Raw genomic sequence first — 21,616 nt, 5'->3', positions numbered from 1 at the left:
ATAAATCCATTACCAAGAATTCTAGTCCAGGTAAAGTTCGAGCACATAATAGTAAATTACTGCTGATCCTTTGACAGGAATGGACATATTAAACAGAAATCGGAAGTTCAACCATGTTTCTTCAGTTCAAGCACCAGGCCGAGGGATTGAATGAGTGAATGGGTTTAGTTCTACGCTACACTCAGCAATATTCCACCTATATGGCCACGGTCTGTAAATAATCGAGTCTAGCCCAGACAATCCAGTGATCAGCATAATGAACATCGATCTACCCAAATGAGAGATACGATAACGTATCAACAAAGTCAGAGAGCCTTTGGTGATCCAAAGTAATCCAGTAATATGGTAATCCAAAGTAATCCATTAATCCAAAGTAATCCAGTAATATGGTAATCCAAAGTAATCCAGTTATCTAAAGTAATCCAGTAATATGGTAATCCAAAGTAATCAAGTTATCTAAAGTAATCCAGTAATATGGTAACCCAAAGTAATCTGGTAATCCAAAGTAATTCAGTAATCCAAAGTAATCCAGTAATCTGGCAAAATCAACGTAATCCAGTTATCTAAAGTAATCCAGTAATCTGGTAATCCAAAGTAATCCAGTAATCTGGTAATCCAAAGTAATCCAGTTATCTAAAGTAATCCAATAATCCAAAGTGATTCAGTAATCCAGTAATCCAAAGTAATATAGTTATCCAAAGTAATACAGTAATCTAAACACTGGGTAGCTAAAGACCAATTTTAATCCGTATTTTCACAATACCTTGCCTTTTGTTACCTAATAGGTAATGTGGATGTTCTTACTTCTGGTTAACTGACAATACCTACAGATTGACATATGTACTTCAAGGAGATTCCATGCAGCCCTTGTGATATTTACCAAATGTGTTGTCCATTGGAAACAAGGTCGCAATGACCCAGTAATATCACTACCACACTGTCAGTATATATTATCAAAATTCCTCAGTGTCAACCGCATTCTATAAATCCAAGACACGACATCTTGTACATGTCCGCATTTTCATAGTTAGTATTATTTTTGTTGACAACATCCTTTATGTCCAGAATCTTTCTTTAATCATCTGAGATACATACAACCCTTCCGAACAGATCTAACGAAGTTTCATTCGAACTACTCCAACTATTGAACAAAAATAAACTTTCACTTTTATTAGTACATTTAAACATGGTAAATATATATCATTACTGATTTTCAACTTCTTGTGCGTCAATTACTCTTTCTAACTCACAAAAGAACTAAACAAAAACGCTTATCTCCTATACCAGACCTACACAGAGGTTACCAGATAAGACACTCCGCTATAAACTATGGTCAAGATCTGTGCGACGCCATGCTTCTAGCTATATATTGTTTGGTGGTGGTCCACGTTTTACCTTCCGACTCTCAGTTTGATGGATGTCTGGGGAAACGGTTCAACTGCATTGCTGCCAAACTTCGAGGAGAGTACACACCTCTTGGATCTCAGCTGACGGAAGTGAGTCTAAACTGACATCAAATAACGTCCTATCCTTGAACTACGACATAAAATGGCATTCTAATTCCCAAGGAAATTCAAATATGATGTCATCAATGTGCTTTAAGTCACTTTCTCAGTCCAATGTTTACAGTATGTCACAATCATTTTACTGACTGTCGGATAGCTATAACATGTAAATGAACACACTAGAATTTAGACAACCCAGGTTTCCTCTTTTAGTGGAAACGGAATTTTTCAAGTACTCATCGGGGAGTCTTACTATTCACTTCATAATCCAAAATCTAGACTTATTTCATCTTGCCATTTAGCATATAAAGTGCAACTTTCCCCATTGTTTATGTTGCCGAAGGGTGGTCAGACGTAGGTTTAGCTCTTCCTGACTCTGCATATGGTTTCATGGTTAAACTAAACTGGTTATACTAAACCTAAACTTAAACCGAAACCTAATCCTAAAACAGTACATCAACATTTGATGTACGTGTAGCGACATTGATAAAGTCAGTTATAAAGTAACAATTTGATATTGTCATGGAAACGTTAACACAAGTGATGCTGGTGTACCGTAGAGCACGGAACAGGTGTTCTATGATGAAGACAGAAGAATGATAGCAAGAGAAGAGTCAGGACAGACGGATGGACAACCATTCCTGACATTCCGCCTCTACGACTACCCCAACGTAAGGAAACAGTCAACTATCATTTTATTTTTAGCGTTAATTTGAAATGTTGAATACACATTAAACTATATAACGTAACGGAAGTAAGCAATTTATCCAGAATGTGTGGAAGCTCGGAACGAGTTTAGTGACATCAGAGGGCACTACCAGCGTCAGTGGGGTAGCCCAGTGGTTAACGCGTTTGCTCATCATGCCGATATTCAAGGTTCGTTTCTCCACATAGGAAGATCAATTCTGTTGTCCACCACCGCTGAAATACTTCTAAAAGCTGAGTAAATCACAGGTAACTCACACTTACACTACCATGAATAAGAATTGTAGCCTGCTTTTTATCCACAAGGTGGATGAGTGAGTTTAACTGTGTCACTTTACCACATTTTGTCTCATTAACCTGCTTATCCCTCAGCGCACTACCTAACACAAGTGCACCACATGTTGTACCAGCAAGGTATGCAATCACATTTGCTCCTGGTTTTGATACACAGACTTTTTTTTATCTCTAACAATCATTCCTCACCAGAAGACGATGTATGACGTGGCTACTATTGATGGCAAGGAGAAGTGTGTAAAGCTGACCCTAGACGAACCCTTCAAGAAGGTGTGCATGCCAGGTAGAAACTTATGCTAATGTCTTCAGTGCTGACGACAGCACTGGCAATAACTCACAACCCTGCACAGCAGACTGTCGTGTCAGTATACTGCTGGATACGAATTGTCCTGGTCCGAAGAGCCCGGTTAGAACCTGTCTTGAGCAGCCCATGCCTGTCGTAAGAGGCGATTAACGGGACCGGATTGTCAGGATCGATGATTGGCTGACATTGGTCGATTGGATCCCAATTGCATTGATCGATGCTCATGATGCTGACCACTGGATACTTTATTTCTGGTCCACACTGGATTATGTACAGACCGCAAAATTGTCGAGTGCGACGTTAAAAAGCAGAGTGATAACCAGTCATTATTCTGTATTCAAACTGAGTTATCTATGGCTGACAACGTCTTGTATGAAATTCTTCAAAGGCATTTAGAAGTTGGTGAGGTAATACAAGACACTATTATGGATGACAACTTCTTTAATTCTTTTAACACGACGTTTCAAGGCTAATTCCTGCCCCTTCGTCAGGTGGATAATAACGTCTTGTATATCCTTGTCCACAACAAATACTGAAAAAATACTCCCGCATACTTCTTTATCTTTTTAGAAAATAACACACAGTTAATATGGGGGAAGTCTGTGATGGGTATTTATCCAGACATGGTGCCCACTAACAGATATAAATGGGAGGATGGCAACCTGACCACAGAACTCACCTACACCTACACCATGCAACCAGTGTTACTAGACACGTACGGTACCGATCAGGACGGAGGTACACTTCCGTTCTTGCATTATCAAATGTTATGTTACTAGCTCTGCTTGCGTATATATGCGGTTTAGGGGCAGCTTTGTGTGCTGAGCAGCATAATGTTCGAATCTCACATAAGAAGATTGTGTAGGGTGTGTGTTCCCAGCAGCACTTGCAGTTCCATCTTCCGCCAGTATGCGATGGGTCCTCTTGTGGGTCAAAGAGTTCACGCCGAAAACGTTCAATTCCCCACACAATATATGAAACCAGTTATTGTTTTACCTATTGTTGATATTGCTAGAACATTGTTAAAAGCGGGGTAAAACTCAGTCACTCTGGTTTGGTCAAGAACCTTGTGTTTCTAAATGTTTATGTTTTTAACTTGCATAAGTTATTTTCATTTGTCCTGTTTGCATGTCATTCGAGGCTATGCCCCCAAATGAGAGACCACTCCAAAAGGTAGATTGGACTATTCATGGTTTACGCTGACAATTTCAAACGTTGCTGTCTTAAGATAAAAGCACTATCCACTCACTAATTCTGTATTTCAGTGTCCGTGTTTGAGACAGTATGGATACAGAACATCACACACACGGCAGCCAGTGCTGCAATCTTCACTCCTCCTCCGAGTTGTAAGAACGCTATGTACAAGGTGAGAAACGAGAACATTTGACATATATTGTTATATTGCTTACTTTTCATTTATCTATGCTAACGGCATTGGTTTCCGGAAGACATCTGTCACGAACGAATTGCTTCAGAAACTGTCTAAGGTATCCAAAAATAATTTCTCAGAGTCCGATTTCACTAAATTTCTAAGAATATTCTCAAGTCTTAAGAATTCTTCAGTCTACAAAGAATTCTTCTACTAAGAATTCTTCGTTTCCATAGCAACCCATATAATGCTTAGATTTATGCTTAAGCCATATTCATCAAACTTCTTAGTGCTCAACATTTTTCTTAAATGAAGAATCTTCCACGGGTTACTCAAGACATTAAGAATTGTCTTAAACTAAACAAAGAAGGCCACCAGTGCATTCATGGATTGAACCAACATTTCAGATTTTCTACTACCTGGAGTTGTGACAAAGAGAAAATTGTTCTCGTGTCCCTACTGGCATCTGAAAAGACACGAAAGGGATTCACACACAGCTCACATTTGATCAACAACAATCAAAACACAACCCAAAAGATTAAATGGATGCTCCACTGTTAAAAACGGAATACGATTTGACACGAGTTAAATGTATATGGTGCTTGTGAGAAGAGTACGTGAAAGGTTTGCGTTGATTGTTTTTCAGGTTAACCCAGAGCGGAACAGGCAGAAAGTGGGATACCTGGCATTTTGAGTAGAGGCTATATTGAGAATACCGTTTCCGTGGTTGCATTGTATATACTTAGTGTAATAAATATTCTGTTGTTATTTTGAACTTTGGGGTGAAACACAAGCTTAAACGTCAACATCGTCAACTGGGTTCATTGCTAACAAAGAGAATGAATAACACACAAAAACATCGTTTCTTACATGGGCACTGAGGAAGTCACAAAAATAGTTGTTAATTAATACCTGTCTGCGTGTGAGAAGCGAATTCTTTAACCATTAGGCTACCTTTCCCAACTCACTCACTGGTATGGATGGCGTCACGCCGGAGACCCGGGATTCCATTCCCTACATGGGTACACCATTTCTGGTGCCTTTGTATTGTTAACCATTTTACTGATTCACGCTTTCATCACGCACACGCACGCACGCACGCACGCACACACACACTCACACACATACTCGCACACACGCATACTCTCTCACACACACACACACACACACACACACACACACACACACGCACGCACTATTCCGAACTCAAGTTTCATTACGCTAATATCTACCACGCACGTATCTGCACCTAATACTTACAGCCCTGCCCTATACAGCCTATTGTTCCTACCGTGTCATTGTTACCAGTACCAATGTGTGTATCACTGCCAATCGGTGTTGATATTAACTGTTTCTACCAACCACTGTACACAGCCATTTTGTCCCTTATCTTCCATGCAAGACCTACAAACCTGTTAGATAAGACACTTCAAACACTAAACTATGTTCCTGGTCTGTATGACGTCATGTTGCTGGTTATATATTATTTGGTGGTGGTCCATGTTGTACCTTCCGACTCTCAGTTTGATGGATGTCTGGGGAAACAGTTCAACTGCATTGCTGCCAAACTTCGAGGGGAGTACACGCCTCTTGGATCTCAGCTGACGGAAGTGAGTATTCTTTGGTCAAATAAACAGCCTAGACTGAAATGAGCATGTTGCCAAAACAAACTGACACAAGCTAAAGCAGCTTCCAAATTGAGTAACTATGTACATTTTAGTACGTGCCAGTTCCACTTTTAGAAGCACAAGCGTACAGCTTGATCAGCTTGACCTAAGTTACTCTACATATGCATGACCCAGGAGGTCAAATGACACAAACGGCAGGTCCAGTTAACCTCATTAAATAGGGGGCAGAGAATGTTATTGATGTTGTGTTCATGCGAAACATGCATACATCGGAATCATTAAATCACTTCTATAGAAAAGTAGGACACTGCTGACGATTTCAAAGGGCGACCTTGTCTCGGCTGTTGGAACATGTTAACAATCACCTGACAAAGGTGCACCCCTTCACAATAATAGACCCAACCAGTTGTGACACGGTCAGGCAATGCTTTAGTATTAGTACACACACACACACTACCACCTAACAAGTGTTTCGACATCCACATTCAGGGCACTTCCTGTAAATCTATCATGTGGTTTCCACCAAGTTGTCATGACGTATTCCCATGTCAAAATTTCATTGCCCATGGAAGTGTACTTTAAATGCAATTATCATTAAAATGTTTAGAGTAGCACTCGCTCAGTTTATATGTTTTGCACATCAGATGCTTATAGACACTGGAAAGTATAATAATACAGGCAGGAATGACAGATTATGTTTATAGTGCGGTGAGGGTCATATTGAGGAAGAATATCTTCTCCTCGTGTGTTCCAAATTCAAACAGCTCCGTTTGAACTATTTACCTAAAAACTATTGTGTTAATCGAAGTAAGCCCAAGTTTAAACTCCTCATGTCATCATGAGCTTGCAAATTGATTAATAATTCAGCTAGTTGTATCTGTCGTGGGATGCATCTAAGAAGTTAAAATTATCAATTTATACATGTTTTGCCATGCCCAACGTAACCTAGTTACGGGTCGATGGCCTACACTCGTCACAGACACACACAAAGGCCAGTCACTTTTTCACCTAAAAATTTCACGTGAGTAAAACTATGTCGACCACAAACCTTAATGGAAGCATTTCTGGGGACCAGAATGTTGTAACCATCTACAAAGAGTCGTGGGTCTCTTTTGAAACTTTTCTTTGCCATAATTTGACAATAATAAACACCAAATGCTTGATCTGTTGGCACATTGCTCGACATATTCGGGAAACTAAATCAAACCCACCGGGTATGCAAAGTTTGTCTTACGTTTTGTCGGTGTCTCGTAGAGCACGGAGAAGGTGTTCTATGACGAAGACAGAAGAATGATAGCGAGAGAAGAGTTTGGACAAACGGATAGAAAACCATTCCTGACATTCCGTCTCTACGACTATCCCAACGTAAGTAAACAGCAGATTCTAATTACTGAAGATTATTTATTTATCTAGCTTTGTTGTTTAAAGCTACACTCACTAATCCACTGACTGACATCAGGATACGATGCCATGCATCAACCATGTCAGCAAGTGAGACCATCCGATCCCGATAATCGGAATTGGTTGCTAAAGGTTATTTCCATCCCGAATCTTCCCGACCCGTGAAGGTCCCGGGGTAGAATAGGCCTTCAGCAACCCATGCTTGCCATCAGAGGCGACTATGCTTGTCGTAAGAGACTTACTGGATCGGGTGGTCAGGCTTGCTGACTTGGTTGACACATGTCATCGGTTCCCAATTGCGCAGATCGATGTTCATGCTGTTGACCACTGAATTGTCTGGTCCAGACTCGATTATTTACAGACCGCCGCCATATAGCTTGAATATTGCTGAATGCGGCGTAAAACTCAACTCACTCACTCACCCGAATCTTCCCCGGTTCAAGATTATCGCTTCACTGATATGATCTATCCAATGTAAGATATATCCTTATTTCACCTAGTATTTGCTTTCTCTGAGGCTAGAGGTGGATAATTCTGGTTTCAGAAATTCATTAACAAGTAAGTAATGAGTAGGGATTCATGGCGGTTTGCCAACGGTACCTGGCTTGACAAAGGTGAGTTCTCTGTCTATGCACCCTTGCTTATGGATTGACTCTCGAATATTCATTTAATGGTGTGTTTCTTGATTTACAAAGTGATAAACACATTGCAGACAGTTGTTTTTCTTCAGGAGACTTTGTATGATGTTGTCACAGTCGATGGTAAAGAAACGTGTGTGAAGTTGACCCTTTACGAACCCTTCAAGAAGGTGTGCATGCCCAGTAAGTCACAAGTGCTTTTAACAACATTTCGGCAATATCACAGAAATGGGCTCAACACATGGTACCCATGTGAGGAACCGAACCCTGGCATCCGGTAGGCTACACCACCTCCCTAAGCAGTCACTACCCGGTCCGATTCTCAACATGGGTACAATGTGTGGAGCCCATTTCTGTGTGTGCTCTTCCTGGAATCCTGGAATATTGCTTAAAGTGACGTAAAACCAGACTTACTAGTCCATTAGGCTGGGAATAGGGTATTTATATCGGACAAGCGCTATAAACCCATCACAAACAACCAACCACTCGTGCATAAACGCCCCTTCTTAATTTCACCGAGAGTTGTTTCAGGCTACATAATGCAAACTCCCAACATGGATTGAACATGTCCTCCAGGACTTGTAGAAAAGGCCATGTTATAAGCTGACACTTGTCTTTCTTGTATTCAGACGTTACCCAGGAAATCTGGCTAAAGTCTCCTCTTGGGTCCCTCCCAAATATGGTGCCCACAAACAGATTTAAATGGGAGGATGGCAACCTGACTACCGAACTCACATACACCTACTTCATGCAACCGGTCCTACTGGACACGTACGGCACCGACCAGGACGGTGGTAAACTTGGATGCTTTATTTCAGTCGTGTTTTATAGCTGCGATACGTTAATGAACAAGTGATGAACAAGTGGCTATTGAATTTTTGTCAGTACGCAGGGTGTTCGAATCTCACATTGGTCCAAATGTTGAAACTTCGGCTTCCCATCAGCTCTTATAGACAGAGCAAGGTCTTTGTACTAATCAAAGTCTTCATAATTTGGAACAAACGTAATGGATAACAATTTGTACCACTGTCAAGCAGGACTGTCACTCAAAGAGGTCAAAATCATCATTATAATCAAAATTGTTCTAATGTTTCCTTAACGCAAATTAGTTCCAATACAGGGTGAATACTTAGGAACTGCATATATCGGCATAGATGCGAGTTCCCATCACTGTCGTTACCAATTGTTACACGATACACACACAAGCAGATGGATAAGAGATATAAAATCATGTTTTCAGTGTCTGTATTCGAGACTGTATGGGTCCAGAACATCACACATACGACGGTCAGTGCTGATATCTTCACTCCTCCTCCAAGCTGTAAGGACGCTGGGTACCAGGTAAGAATACCGGTGATTTGACAGTTGTTCCATTCTTTCATTTCACGTGGGCATCTTGAATGGTTTGCTCCTGAATTAGTTCATATATCAAGTTAATGTATTGGTTTAAAGGGACCCACAAAGATCCGCGTGAGAATTGGTCTTTAGCCGTCCACGTTTGTCATAAGTGGCGACTAACCGGATCGGGTAGTCAGGGTCGCTGCGTTCGTTGAGACATGCCATCGTATCCCAGTTGCGTAGGCCGATGATGGCTGTGATGTTGATCACTGGATTGTCTGGTCTCGACTATTTACAAATCACCACAATATACCTGGAATATTGCTGATTCCGGCGTTAAACAAACAAATGTTAAATCAAGCATTGCCGAATGCTTATAAATGTTGTTCTCGTGGACTTGAAAAAACAACCCTAAGGATGACACGAAAATAGTTGGCATTTACGAATGAAAACTCCTTTCAAAACCTAAAAATGTCATAATGAAATGGAGCACGAGTCCGCTGGTAGAAGCCTCCTGTAATTATATGTGAGAGAGGTGGCTAACAGTTTTGTGTTGTTTTGCAGACACCCCAGCCCTACAGGCGGAAAGTGGGATACCTGTTATTCTGATGGAGTGCATACTTGAAAATAAAGGTGTTGTAACAACCAAATCTCCATGCTCATATTTGGAACATTTCCATCAGAAGAAGCAAGTAACTCTCAAAACCGTATGGGTGCACCAATTAAATCTGTTAAAGGTTCAATCTGCTGGTGAGGATAAAACTGTCAAATTGTTTCTGTTAAACATCACAGTCATGCAATGCTAAAGCTATTCCACAGCAGCTTGTAAACAACCGAGTCTGTACAAACAAGCAAGTGATTGATATTATGAGCACATGGTTCATCCTGATGGCAAATATGTAAAAGCAGCTCTTGCAAATGGGTGAATCAAACAATACTTCTTGTAGAACTCCATAGTCCAGCAATTGAGCAACAGTTTGTCAACATTCGAGTCCACAGAAATAACCCAGTGATTGATACTGTGAACACCATCCAACTTCATCGAGATACAATGACACTTCCCAAGTGTGACTATCCTAATAGTCAGCTAGTCATGCATACATGCAGGTTGCACCTGACCTTTTGTGTTGCGTCCAGCAATTCCCTGGAGAGAATAAATACCTGAAAATAACTAACTTGAAAGTACCAACTCTTAGGTGCATTTACCCATTTCATGGACTTAAATATATATGACAGTTATCTTTCAATAACTTTGTCTTTATCAAGTTATTTTAATCACATTTATCATAATCTTCATGATTTCCAATCATTTTTCATTCTGCTGATTCAAATGTCAACTGTACTTAACCCAAAAGGTTCCTACATCCACTACCCGTAAGTAAGTAACAATGATCAGTTATCAGAGTGGAGTAGCCTAGTGGTTCAAGTATTTGCTCATCACACCAAAGACCTGAGGCTCCTTTCACGAAGCAACCTTTACCAAGGTTAATCTTAACTCCTGTTCTTTAACATTGCACTAAGGTTACCTCAGTGACTTAGATCACCTTAGTGCTCTGTGAAAGGAAGCCCAGAGACTCGAATCCAAATATGGGTACAATGTGTGAAGTCTATTTCTGGTGTCCCCCAGCACCCCTTGGTCCCCCATCCCCTTCATGATACTGCTGGAATATTGCTAAAATTGGTTCAAAAACCATACTCACTCACATATTCAGTTTTACAAACAGATGATACAGACAGGAGGAACATACATAATCAAAAATATGTTTTTATTCATTGGTTTCTATAAAATATTCTGTATAAAATACTTAATATATGTAACAACAATCAAAATAATTCTGACCTACTCCACATCATAAATTGCACATTAAATATTTCATAAAATCGCATAACCAAATCAAACAAATATTTAACAACAACTATGAGGAGTATTGCTACACAATATGTTTGCAATGAATATCATCTTATTATACCATTTCAGACAAGCATTGAACTACTAAATTTTAGCTAGCAGGAGTGATTCGTACATAATCTTTACAGGAGCCATGTAACTATTTTGTATTAGCAGGTCATATAGTTATCTCTGACAGAACCTTGGTGCCGTATTCAGCCCCTTGAGGACATTTGAATCTACATACTCTTCAAAAGCTGTCTAGCATTGACTGTTGCATAGTCTCTACATCACTAAATGTGTACAGATACAGCAGTGTATAGATACAGCAATGTGTACTCTATATAGATATGGCAATGTGTACTCTGTACAGATACAGCAATGTCAAAGGGTCTGTATCATATACTGACAACAATAGTGCCAGAAATACAAAATGTCCTGTGCCAGTGTTGTAACCACAATACAGAATTCACTGGTGATGACCTGTAAGAAATCAAGTCAAATAAATCTGTAGGTGACAGTAAGAGCATCACCCTGTTGGACTGATCATGACAGAACCAAATAATGGTACCTGTCAAGACAAAACCATATTTTCTCAAACAGCAAAATAATCATTTGTAGCCATGGGAGGTTGTTTTCATATTCTCCTAACTAAACTTTTATCATCTTTATTTAATAAAAATAACACATTTGTAAAGCACCTAACATCCACCTTGCAGATGCTCAGTGGCACTAACACAGTGATTATCTACCAGTACACAGATAGAAATAGGTGAGTCGTTTGTTCATTTCACAGTATGTGGGAATTGTCACAGAGGGCAGTGGTGCAAGCGGTCCCGATGTGTGAGTCATGATTAAATCACCAGAAAAAAATACACATCTTGTCACAAAAACAATATTCTAAAACATATTAAGTCTAATAATGCCCTCTGTCATCAGGGGAACAATTGACGTCAACATCACAAGAACAATAAACAATGCCATCACTAGAACAATGCCCCCCCTCATCATAATAACAATTCACCAAGATATCAATAAATTCCTATACTGTGTCACAAGAATAATACTTGCCCAATGCATACATACATAAATGTTAGTCTAATGAATGACAATTGCTACTTCTAAGTCAAACTTCTGGCTACATTAAAAGAAATAGTATGATGCAACCATCTGCAATCTCAAAACAAATTCCGAAATTTGTTCTAGAAAAAGAAATATTTCTGTGTATCAACTTCAACTGGATATCTTTGATTTACTTTTCATATTAGACAGAACTCCACACAGACCTTTCTCTGGATCACATCCTAGAACAAGACTTAATGATACACAGTCCCTAGAGACTAGACTTGACCGATTTGGCATACTCCATCCGTGCTACAGCTCGTTCGTGGACTTCGTCCGGGCCATCAGCGAACCTGAGGGTGCGGACCTGGGCAAACATTGATGCCAAGGGGAAATCTTCAGACACACCAGCTCCTCCGTGGGACTGTAATCAGTCAACAAAACACTTCATTAAAGAAAACTATGACTTTGTAAATTGTCACAAGAATCGTGTCCATATTACTGATGTTAGTGGGGCTGTACACAGTAAAGTTTTACGCTCTTATATTGTATCTTCCTTGTGTCTCTTAATTCTCACCAGGGACATTTCACCTGACAATATAATTGTTGCAATATAATACATTTGAAAGCAATTATTTTATATTGATACACAAGGTAGAGATGTGTTGGTGGGACTATGGCAAGTCACTGTGGAAAAATTGCCACGCTGGCATGTTTGCTTCACATTTGCTTGCAACTATACTGAATGGCCTGACATAAACATACCAAATTCTTGTCCATACGTTAGTGAGTTGTGTTTACACTGTGGGAGACCCCAGAAATGGCTTCAAGCTTTGTACCCAAGCAGAAATAAGAGAATCACAATTTTCTATTAACTAATGGCTAAGACAGCTTCATGAACATGGCCTTGGATACAACGAAATTGTGTTCATGATGTACAGTGGTGTCTCGGGCCGAAACCTCACCTGGATAGCTCGATCCAGCACCCTTAGAGCCATGCTTGGGGCAGCCACTTTTATCATTGCAATGTCTGGGGCAGCAACCTGAATGTGTGACAGTAGAATCAGAGAATGTCCCGACACAGCTGACGTCTTTGAATGGCATTTAGAAGTGGTACACCTAAAGGGGGAATACTATTGATCCTGACTTCATTAACATCTGGAACAGAACAGTTCGGAGTATTTTTCCCCTTCATAACCTGAAGGAGTAAGAATATCCTCCACCAACATGTTCCTCAAATTACAGAAGCTGACATCCAGAAGTCTCCAGTGTAAAACACTTAACCCTCTGCATCTGCAGGATGTAAAGCCTAATTAGCTCCAGATTTTCTGACCAAGACTCAATTACTGAAAGACTGCCATAAAAAAGTAAGAATTTTCATATTTTTCCATCTGAGTCTGTTCTATCTTTATGATAGAGACACCAGGGGTTGAGTCCTTTCAATCTTTATGAGAGAAAGCAGTTCTTTCAATCTCTTTATGAGACACCAAGTATTGAGTCTGTTAATCTTTATGAGTCAGTGAGTGAGTTTATTTTTACGCCACATTCAGCAAATATTCCAGCCATATGGCAGCGGTCTGTAAATAATCGATTCTGGACCAGACAATTCAGTGATCAACAACATGAGCATTGATCGGCACAACTGGGAACCGATGACATGTGTCAACCAAGTCAGCGAGTCTGACCACCCGATCCCATTAGTCACCTTTTACGACAAGCACAGTCGCCATTTAAGGCAAGTATGGGTTGCTGAAGACCTATTCTACCCTTGGACCTTCACGGGTCTAATCTTTATGAGACACCAGATGTTGAGTGTTCTGTCTTTATGAGACACCAGGTGTTGAGTGTTCAATCTCTACATAAGACACCAGGTGATGAGCGACCTACCCCTGTACAACACTCACCTTATTCCCGTACAAGTCCATCATGTGAGCAGCCTTCAGCACCAGGAGTCGAGTCTGTTCTATCTCTATACGAGACTGGGCTATGTGCGCCTGGATTGTGCCCTGAGATGCCAAAGGCTTTCCAAACGCAATTCTGTTTTTTGTCTGCAACAGTTGAGTTACTTCCATCTTTACTATTATAATTCCAAATAATGAAAACCAAAAACCCTTTAAACATCCATAAGAAATCTCCGCCAAAAGCAGAGTTGATCATACAATGACCATTATAAACATGTGTGTGTTAGTGAAACACTATTCAAAGCAATTATACAAGATGGCTGAGAAAATGTGAGTATAGCCTGCCCCAAAAGTGCCACCACAAACAAACATATGAACCTTTCATCTTTTCTTCTTCAACAAAACCTGTGAAAATCTCACCCGTTCAATCATGAAGCTGAGGGCTCGTTCTGCATTACCAATTAACCTCATGCAGTGATGTATCCTTCCTGGACCAAGACGACCTTGAGCAATCTCAAACCCACGACCTTCACCTAAGAGCATGTTGGATGCAGGTACCCGTACATTTTCAAACAGGACCTCGCCATGGCCACCTGTGAAGTAGATGTTTGTATTAATATTCATCTGGGAGTAATATTCTTTTTGATTCACAAAAAGGATTCATTATGTTGGCATAGCACTATATCATACATCGCTGACAACAGCAAGGTATGTATAGACACACTATTTATTTTAATTAGATTAATACAATTAATAAATAATTAATAAAATTTGACTACATTTTCTTCATATATTCTGAGCACCAAAAGAAAATGGACACACTATTCCATCATATAAGCAATTGTTCATGAGACTGGAACAAGACACTTTCTTGTGATGATATTCATGCTGTAAGGCTTCTTTAAACTCTAAAGATCATACTGATACCTACATATGGCATTCACTCACACACTCTGATTTGTGTATTTATGTTTCAACTAACATCACATGTAATATTACTCTTAATACAAGGAATGTCAGATAAGCAAAAATCCTTCTCAAAAGCAGATTAGTGGTCAAATAACCAGACAAAAATCAAGGCATAATTGAAATTACACATGAATCAGATCTTGGTAGCAGCAAAAGGATACAACTCTGCTAACAAATTACATGTGATTGATTCAAAGTATGACTGTGCTGTTACATGGTAACAGGGTTGTACGAGGGCCGTTTTGATTTAGTTTATTCCCGGTCAGGGCAATGCTGATTTAGAACTATCGCTCATGCTGATTGACGTCCGTTGGACGGTGTCTGTCATCGCTGATGTTTTTTATCCGTAAATTAACCTTAGAGGAACCAAAATGTAAGTGTTTATGTTTTATATCATGCTTAAGTCATCAACGTAACTTCTCAGCCCTTGTTTATGTCATGACAATCTTTATTTATGTGCAAATCGAACTAAAAGCATTGTTGTTGAAAAAGCACATGGTCTGTATCTGGCTACTTGTTTATGTTGTCAATAGGAACTCTCATATCAAATCTTAGATTTTTAACTGTCAACAATAAACCTCAAAGTATTATTCAACAGTTCTTGTGGAGAGATGTTGTAATATTTTGATATTCTGGATTCTTTGAAGTTATGATGACTGATGGTTAGTACTGCATGCGCCCAATCTGGATTCCAGCTTTACTGTCAAAACATGATTTGTATTTGTTCCAGCTTCTTACTCTTTAGCTCTTAGAAAATAAAGCTGGAGAGACAAAGAGCTAATGTTCGTGATGCCTGCGCTTCGGACATTACAATGACAGTTTATGCAGAGACATGTAAAGGCACATACCTGGAGCATCATCATACCCAAAGACAGAGAGAGGCCGGATGATCTTGACCCCAGGAGCATCCATCGGGACGAGGATCATGCTTTGCTGCCTGTACCTGGAGCCACTCGTGCTGGTTTTACCCATGAACACACACAACTTACAGTCAGGATGCAATGCATCTGGACAACAAACAGAGCAATGAAGAAACAGGTTTTCAAAGACTCTAATGTCTTTTCAAAATTATTTTGAGCTCAAAAAAACTTACCTTGTCACTTTGAAAGAATAGCATTTTTTACCAATTTCATGGTCAGGCAGACTAAGGTGACAAATTTTGACAAGTGGATCAAGTCTGAATAGTCATGATTCAAAAATGCATGAAACTTGGGTTCAAACTAATGATTATAGCATCCCGGCACAACTAAGGGAAATCAATCTTTACACAGAACTGTCCAGGAATTGATTTAAACCAATTTAGTGTATGTAAAGCTGAAAAGGATACAAGCATGATCCACTCCAGTTATTACACTTCCATCTCCATATTCCTCCTCCATATGCTATGAACACAGGTGTTTAGTTATTACAGAAGCACAAAAAGTTCATCTATATTTCAGATTGATAATTTAGTCAGCAACACCAATAACTTGCTACAATCAAGACAAAAACAGTGAAAAACCACAATGCCAGACACAGTTCTATTAGAAACAGTAATCTTTTATCGGACATGGCTTAAGTTTTTTCTCCTGCTTGTAGGAAAAATGCAAAAGAAAGTATGCTTTCTCAGCCAAATGCCAAGGAAACAATAAAAATCTTTGTATCTCCTTTGAAGACTACCTACTCGAGGTCCACCATTTGTGTCCGTTGATGATGTAGTAGTCTCCATGTCTTCTGATGGAGGACTGGATGTTAGTGGCGTCAGAGGAAGCTACCTGTCATATCAAAATGAATGAATGTATTAGTAAAACACGTAGGTTCATCATCTTGGTATCCAGGTTGCATCAGTACGAGTGAGTGAGGGAGGGAGTGAGTGAGCAAGGGTGTGAGTTAGTGAGTTTGGGTTTATGCCACACTGAACAATATTCCAGCCATATGGAGGCGGTCTGTAAATGATCAAGTCTGGACCAGACAATCCAGTGATCAACAGTATGAGCATTGATCTGCACAACTGGGAACAGATGATATGTGTCAACCAAGTCAGTGAACCTGACCACCTCATGCTGTTAGTCGTCTCTTATGACAAGCATAGTTGCCTTCTATGGCAAGCATGGGTTGGTGAAGACCTATTCTACTCCCGACCTACACAGGTCGCATCAGCATGAAATGTTTATCATGGATCATAATCATAAATTAAATAATTCTTGTATTGTGATCCTATTTAATACTGTTCAAAACAGTTACATCGTTAATAGTTTCTGAAGCTGAAGCTGGAATGATTAAACAAATGGTATGGATAGACAACTTCTTTATTGAATTAGATGTGATGTTTGATAAAAATGAAACTACACTAAAATGTCACATCTATTGCAATAAAAATGTTGCCTATCCATAAAGATTGTTTCTCTTTATCACTAATACTGGCTGAAAGTAATAACAAGTTGATCATTCATCGAAGATGTCATCAGGTTGAAGCACCATGAAGACATCTTGGAGACAAAATGAGGATTCAAAGAAGGGCAGTCTGAAAGAAAACTCTTCACACAGAGGTTGGTGATTTAGATTTTTTACGAATCCAGTGTCTGGGGCTACCATGTCTGCCTTATACTGTCATATACCTAATGTTCGATCATTCCAAACTTGCATCATAGTTCATTTAATATTCCAATCTGAATTAAATTAAACTTTTAATCTGGTTTATAACACAGGTCCTATTTTTCAATAAATGGCATGCACTTATCAGAGGGGTACACAAAGTACACATTCTCTACTACCAGTTGTCTGACTTCCATTTTTGTGGAAGTTGTGGTTGCTGAGCGGATTAAGTGGCTGACTTTGTGTGCTGGTGATTAGGCGCCTGACTCTGAGGGTGCAGTTCAATCCCGGGTGGGATTCAACCAAAACAGTACTAGAATTTGTACTTTACTAAGAAAGTGCAATCCCAAATATGACAGATGCTAGACTGGCTTAATTCTCAAAGACCACCACACAGACTGCAATGTGACGAATACTTCAGCCACTTGTTGGATCATTCGTAAAAGTAAAATGCTTTGTGTCATACATCCTCAAAAATCTCCAGGGTATGTGTTCAAATAAATCTCCACTATACCCTGGATACATCTACGTCTCAGCCCGATGATTTTATCACCTCCCTTAGCTGGCTTTTTATCCAATCAGGTGTCAACGCTGGGAAGTTTAGCATACTAGTCACAACACTCTTTAGCTTCTTAAATTATCTAACCGATTAAACTTAGTAACACAGTTGATGCAGAGGTACTCTGAAAGAAGTAGGGTGACTTCTAGCATATATTTTTTAAAGTTTCAGATCTGTCAATTAGTTTATAAATATGACTTGCCCCCAAGTCACATTGCAAACAAACCTTGGCGGCTGCAACCACTATCTTTCTTGACATGGCACACTCGGTTGTAACAATGGCTTAGTTGATTAGGTACTGTGAGAATGCGGTGCTAGCAAAGGGAGGCAAGAAAATTATCACGTCAAGCAATGCATCCAGGGTACTAGTGGAGATTTATCAGAACATATACCCTTGAGATTATGGGGGATGTGTGCCATTGGGCCACCATGACTGAATTATGCTGAACATGCTTTAATCAAACAAATCTAAGATGTGTATCTGTCTGCCTAACCTCAGGTTCTGTCATGCCAAAGCAGGATCTGATCTGTCCATTGAGGAGCGGTGTAAGCCACTTCTGCTTCTGTTCCTCTGTCCCATACTTCACCAACACCTCCATGTTGCCCGTGTCTGGGGCATTACAATTGAAGATCTGCAAGTGACAAAGCTGTCTTGATGAAGCCATTGCATTTAACAACAAAGTATGGGTGTTATTCCATCCGTACTGAAGGTGTGTATAGAAAGGGGGTACAGAAAAGGTGAGAGGTTGTGGGGTGTCATATCTCTTTTCTTTCACACATATGGGTTATTTACCCATTTGAGAAAATGGCACAAAGCATATGGTGACATTTATAGTCTGGTTCATAATTATTGAGAATTTTTCTTCTTACTTTGAGCTATCCTAACACCTCAACTGATTCACTGATACTTAAAACTAAGTAATGGTATAAGGGAGGTAACTCATCTTGGCCTACTGAGTATAGTACAATTGGAGTTACCTCCCCTGAATTTGTAGCAGACGTCATTTTCCTCAGCACTGTCAACAATGTCTGCTGAAGATAAAAGAAGGTTGATTTTTGAGTTGTGTAATCAAGGAATTGATGATGTAAATACATTGGCAGAGAGAACAGGAACTCCTCTTTCTACTGTGTATAGGATTTGGAAGAATTTTAAAGAGGGAAAGGATTTTGGGCACCAGAAAGGAGCAGGGAGACCCAGAAAATTGGACTTCTCAGATCGCGTCCGGCTGGGAATTTTAGCGTCTAAAAAGCAAAGGGCAAGCATCTCCAACATCAGGTATGAAATAATAGAAAGGGGATCAACAGTTGTATCAAAATCTACAGTTAGAAGAAATTTGATTGATCTTGGATGGGAGAAAAAGCCTGGAATTCCTTCTCCTCTCATGAAACAAGAACATAAAGACAGGCGTGTTGAGTGGTGTTTGGCACATGAAAACTTTGACTGGGAAAATGTGATTTTTACTGATGAAAGCTCAATATGGGTATATCCCAATAATGTGAAAATATGGACAAAGTCTGCGTCAGCACCGTTGTATCGACGACCTAAATACAGCCCAAAGTTTCATGTAGATATATGAACATATTAGATAATTTTCTCCTTCCAAGTGCACATGTGTTTTATGGAAATGACTGGATTTTGCAGCAAGATAATGTTCCTAAACACACCACAAAACATGCCAAGCAGTGGTTTCAGGAGAAAAATGTGACTGCATTACCATTTCCTGCATATAGTCCTGACTTAAATCCCATTGAGAACATTTGGGGGATGATGAAGGAATGTGTGAATCAAAAGGGGTTGACAAAAATTGAAGACATGAAGAGAGAAGTGGTCCGATACTGGGACAGCATAACTCACGAAACACTAACCTCTCTGATAGGAAGTATGCCTACCCGTCTTAGACTGTGCCGTGAAGCTCAAGGAGACTTGATAAAATATTAAATTGTTACCTACACAACATGAAAAGGTCAGTTCATTTCACAATACATTCAATTTTATCTGATTTGTTCTCGTTTAATAATATGAAATGCTTTAGCTATTCTCAATAATTTTGAACCATACTGTAAATCCCATACCCTCATGTAGACTGTTAAATTGGACCCTGGTCAGATTATGAGAGACTACATTATGACTGAAATGCACTGAAAAGATTCTCATGTCATATTTGTTTCATTCCTGCTCACTCACTCACTCACTCACTCACTCACTCACTCACTCACTCACTCACTCACTCACTCACTCACTCACTCACTCACTCACTCACTCACTCCACAAACATTGAGGTTTTTGATCAGTGACAGCCTGAGTCTACATTGACACAGGTGAGGTCAGAACCACAGAATGTCCATTTGTCTGACTCAGTTATTTTCATTAGCTGGGCTGCTGCTGCTGATGATGCTGCTGCTGCTGCTGCTAATGATGATGATGCTAATGATGATGATGATGATGATGATGATGCTAATGATGATGATGATGATGCTAATGATGATGATGATGATGATGATGATGATGATGATGATGATGCTAATGATGATGATGATGCTAATGATGATGATGATGATGGTGGTGGTGGTGGTGATGATGATGATGCTAATGATTATGATGATGATGATGGTGGTGGTGGTGGTGATGATGATGATGATGATGATGGTGATGATGATGATGATGATGATGATGATGGTGGTGGTGGTGATGATGATGATGATGATGATGATGATGATGGTGGTGATGATGATGATGATGATGATGATGATGATGATGGTGGTGGTGGTGGTGGTGGTGGTGATGATGATGATGATGATAGTGGTGGTGGTGATGATGATGATGATGATGATGATGATGATGATGATGATGCTAATGATGATGATGGTGGTGGTGGTGGTGGTGGTGGTGATGATGATGATGATGATGATGATAGTGGTGGTGGTGGTGCTGCTGCTGCTGCTGCTGCTGCTGCTGATGATGATGATGATGATGATGATGATGAGCGACTGACCGATGGTGCCAAGGGTACTCTCCCCATCTCCTCACAGAAGAAGGCATACTCCAGATTAGTGAGACCAGCTCCATATTTCTGCTCCGGATCTGACTCTAAAGGCATGAACAAATTCCACAGACCCTCTGCCTTGGCTTTTTGCTGTAATACATAATATATGAAGAAACCAGAGGCGCTACCTCTAAACATTTCAAAACATTTGGGTTGCTGTATTCCTTCGAACCTGGAACAATTTGAATCACAACTGGTACAAGTAAAACTTAACTCATTAACTCATTAAGCCCTGGAGCCGCTCCACTGCCCAACACCTGGCACCCCTCGCTGACTGCCTGATTGCTGCGACGAGGCTAATTAGTGCTAATCATGCCTGATTTCCCTGGTAGGTCTCGGATATGACAGGAAACTGTCTAGTCTCACAAACAAGTACTGATTATTTAATTGTGTCGTAAAGATGTAAATGGGAAAGAGGCCGATGTGAATACATATAT

General features: G+C 39.9%; 3 protein-coding genes across 4 annotated transcripts in view; 2 read left to right on the top strand and 1 right to left on the bottom strand.

Moving 5' to 3' along the window:
• Positions 1–1,320: 1,320 nt before the first annotated feature.
• LOC137281339 (uncharacterized) lies at positions 1,321–4,945 on the top strand. The gene is made up of 6 exons (XM_067812517.1): positions 1,321–1,496; positions 2,066–2,176; positions 2,697–2,787; positions 3,379–3,546; positions 4,074–4,174; positions 4,824–4,945. Exons 1-6 carry the CDS (start codon positions 1,353–1,355, stop codon positions 4,869–4,871), a joined length of 663 nt encoding a protein of 220 aa, XP_067668618.1. The 5' UTR covers positions 1,321–1,352; the 3' UTR covers positions 4,872–4,945.
• Positions 4,946–5,629: 684 nt separating this feature from the next.
• LOC137294906 (uncharacterized) lies at positions 5,630–12,558 on the top strand. Its single transcript, XM_067826079.1, has 6 exons — positions 5,630–5,787; positions 7,060–7,170; positions 7,937–8,027; positions 8,474–8,638; positions 9,085–9,185; positions 9,747–12,558. The coding sequence occupies exons 1-6, from the start codon at positions 5,644–5,646 to the stop codon at positions 9,789–9,791; spliced, it is 657 nt and encodes a 218-aa protein (XP_067682180.1). The 5' UTR covers positions 5,630–5,643; the 3' UTR covers positions 9,792–12,558.
• Positions 10,932–21,616, bottom strand: part of LOC137294790 (acyl-CoA dehydrogenase family member 10-like) — a 29,959-nt gene continuing 19,274 nt past the window's right edge. For both annotated transcript variants that reach the window (XM_067825904.1, XM_067825913.1), the window contains 8 exons: positions 21,129–21,269; positions 18,630–18,767; positions 16,666–16,756; positions 15,851–16,009; positions 14,454–14,626; positions 14,037–14,180; positions 13,098–13,175; positions 10,932–12,556 (listed from right to left, as the gene is read on the bottom strand). In XM_067825904.1, coding sequence (XP_067682005.1) covers positions 12,404–12,556; positions 13,098–13,175; positions 14,037–14,180; positions 14,454–14,626; positions 15,851–16,009; positions 16,666–16,756; positions 18,630–18,767; positions 21,129–21,269 — 1,077 coding nt within the window. In that variant the 3' untranslated portion in view covers positions 10,932–12,403. The remainder of the gene's footprint in view (positions 12,557–13,097; positions 13,176–14,036; positions 14,181–14,453; positions 14,627–15,850; positions 16,010–16,665; positions 16,757–18,629; positions 18,768–21,128; positions 21,270–21,616) is intronic.

This window comes from Haliotis asinina, chromosome 1 (assembly GCF_037392515.1).
Source record: "Haliotis asinina isolate JCU_RB_2024 chromosome 1, JCU_Hal_asi_v2, whole genome shotgun sequence".
Taxonomy (NCBI): domain Eukaryota; kingdom Metazoa; phylum Mollusca; class Gastropoda; order Lepetellida; family Haliotidae; genus Haliotis; species Haliotis asinina.
The sequence above is the reverse complement of the archived record's forward strand: the minus strand, read 5'-3'. Positions and strand labels throughout refer to the sequence as shown.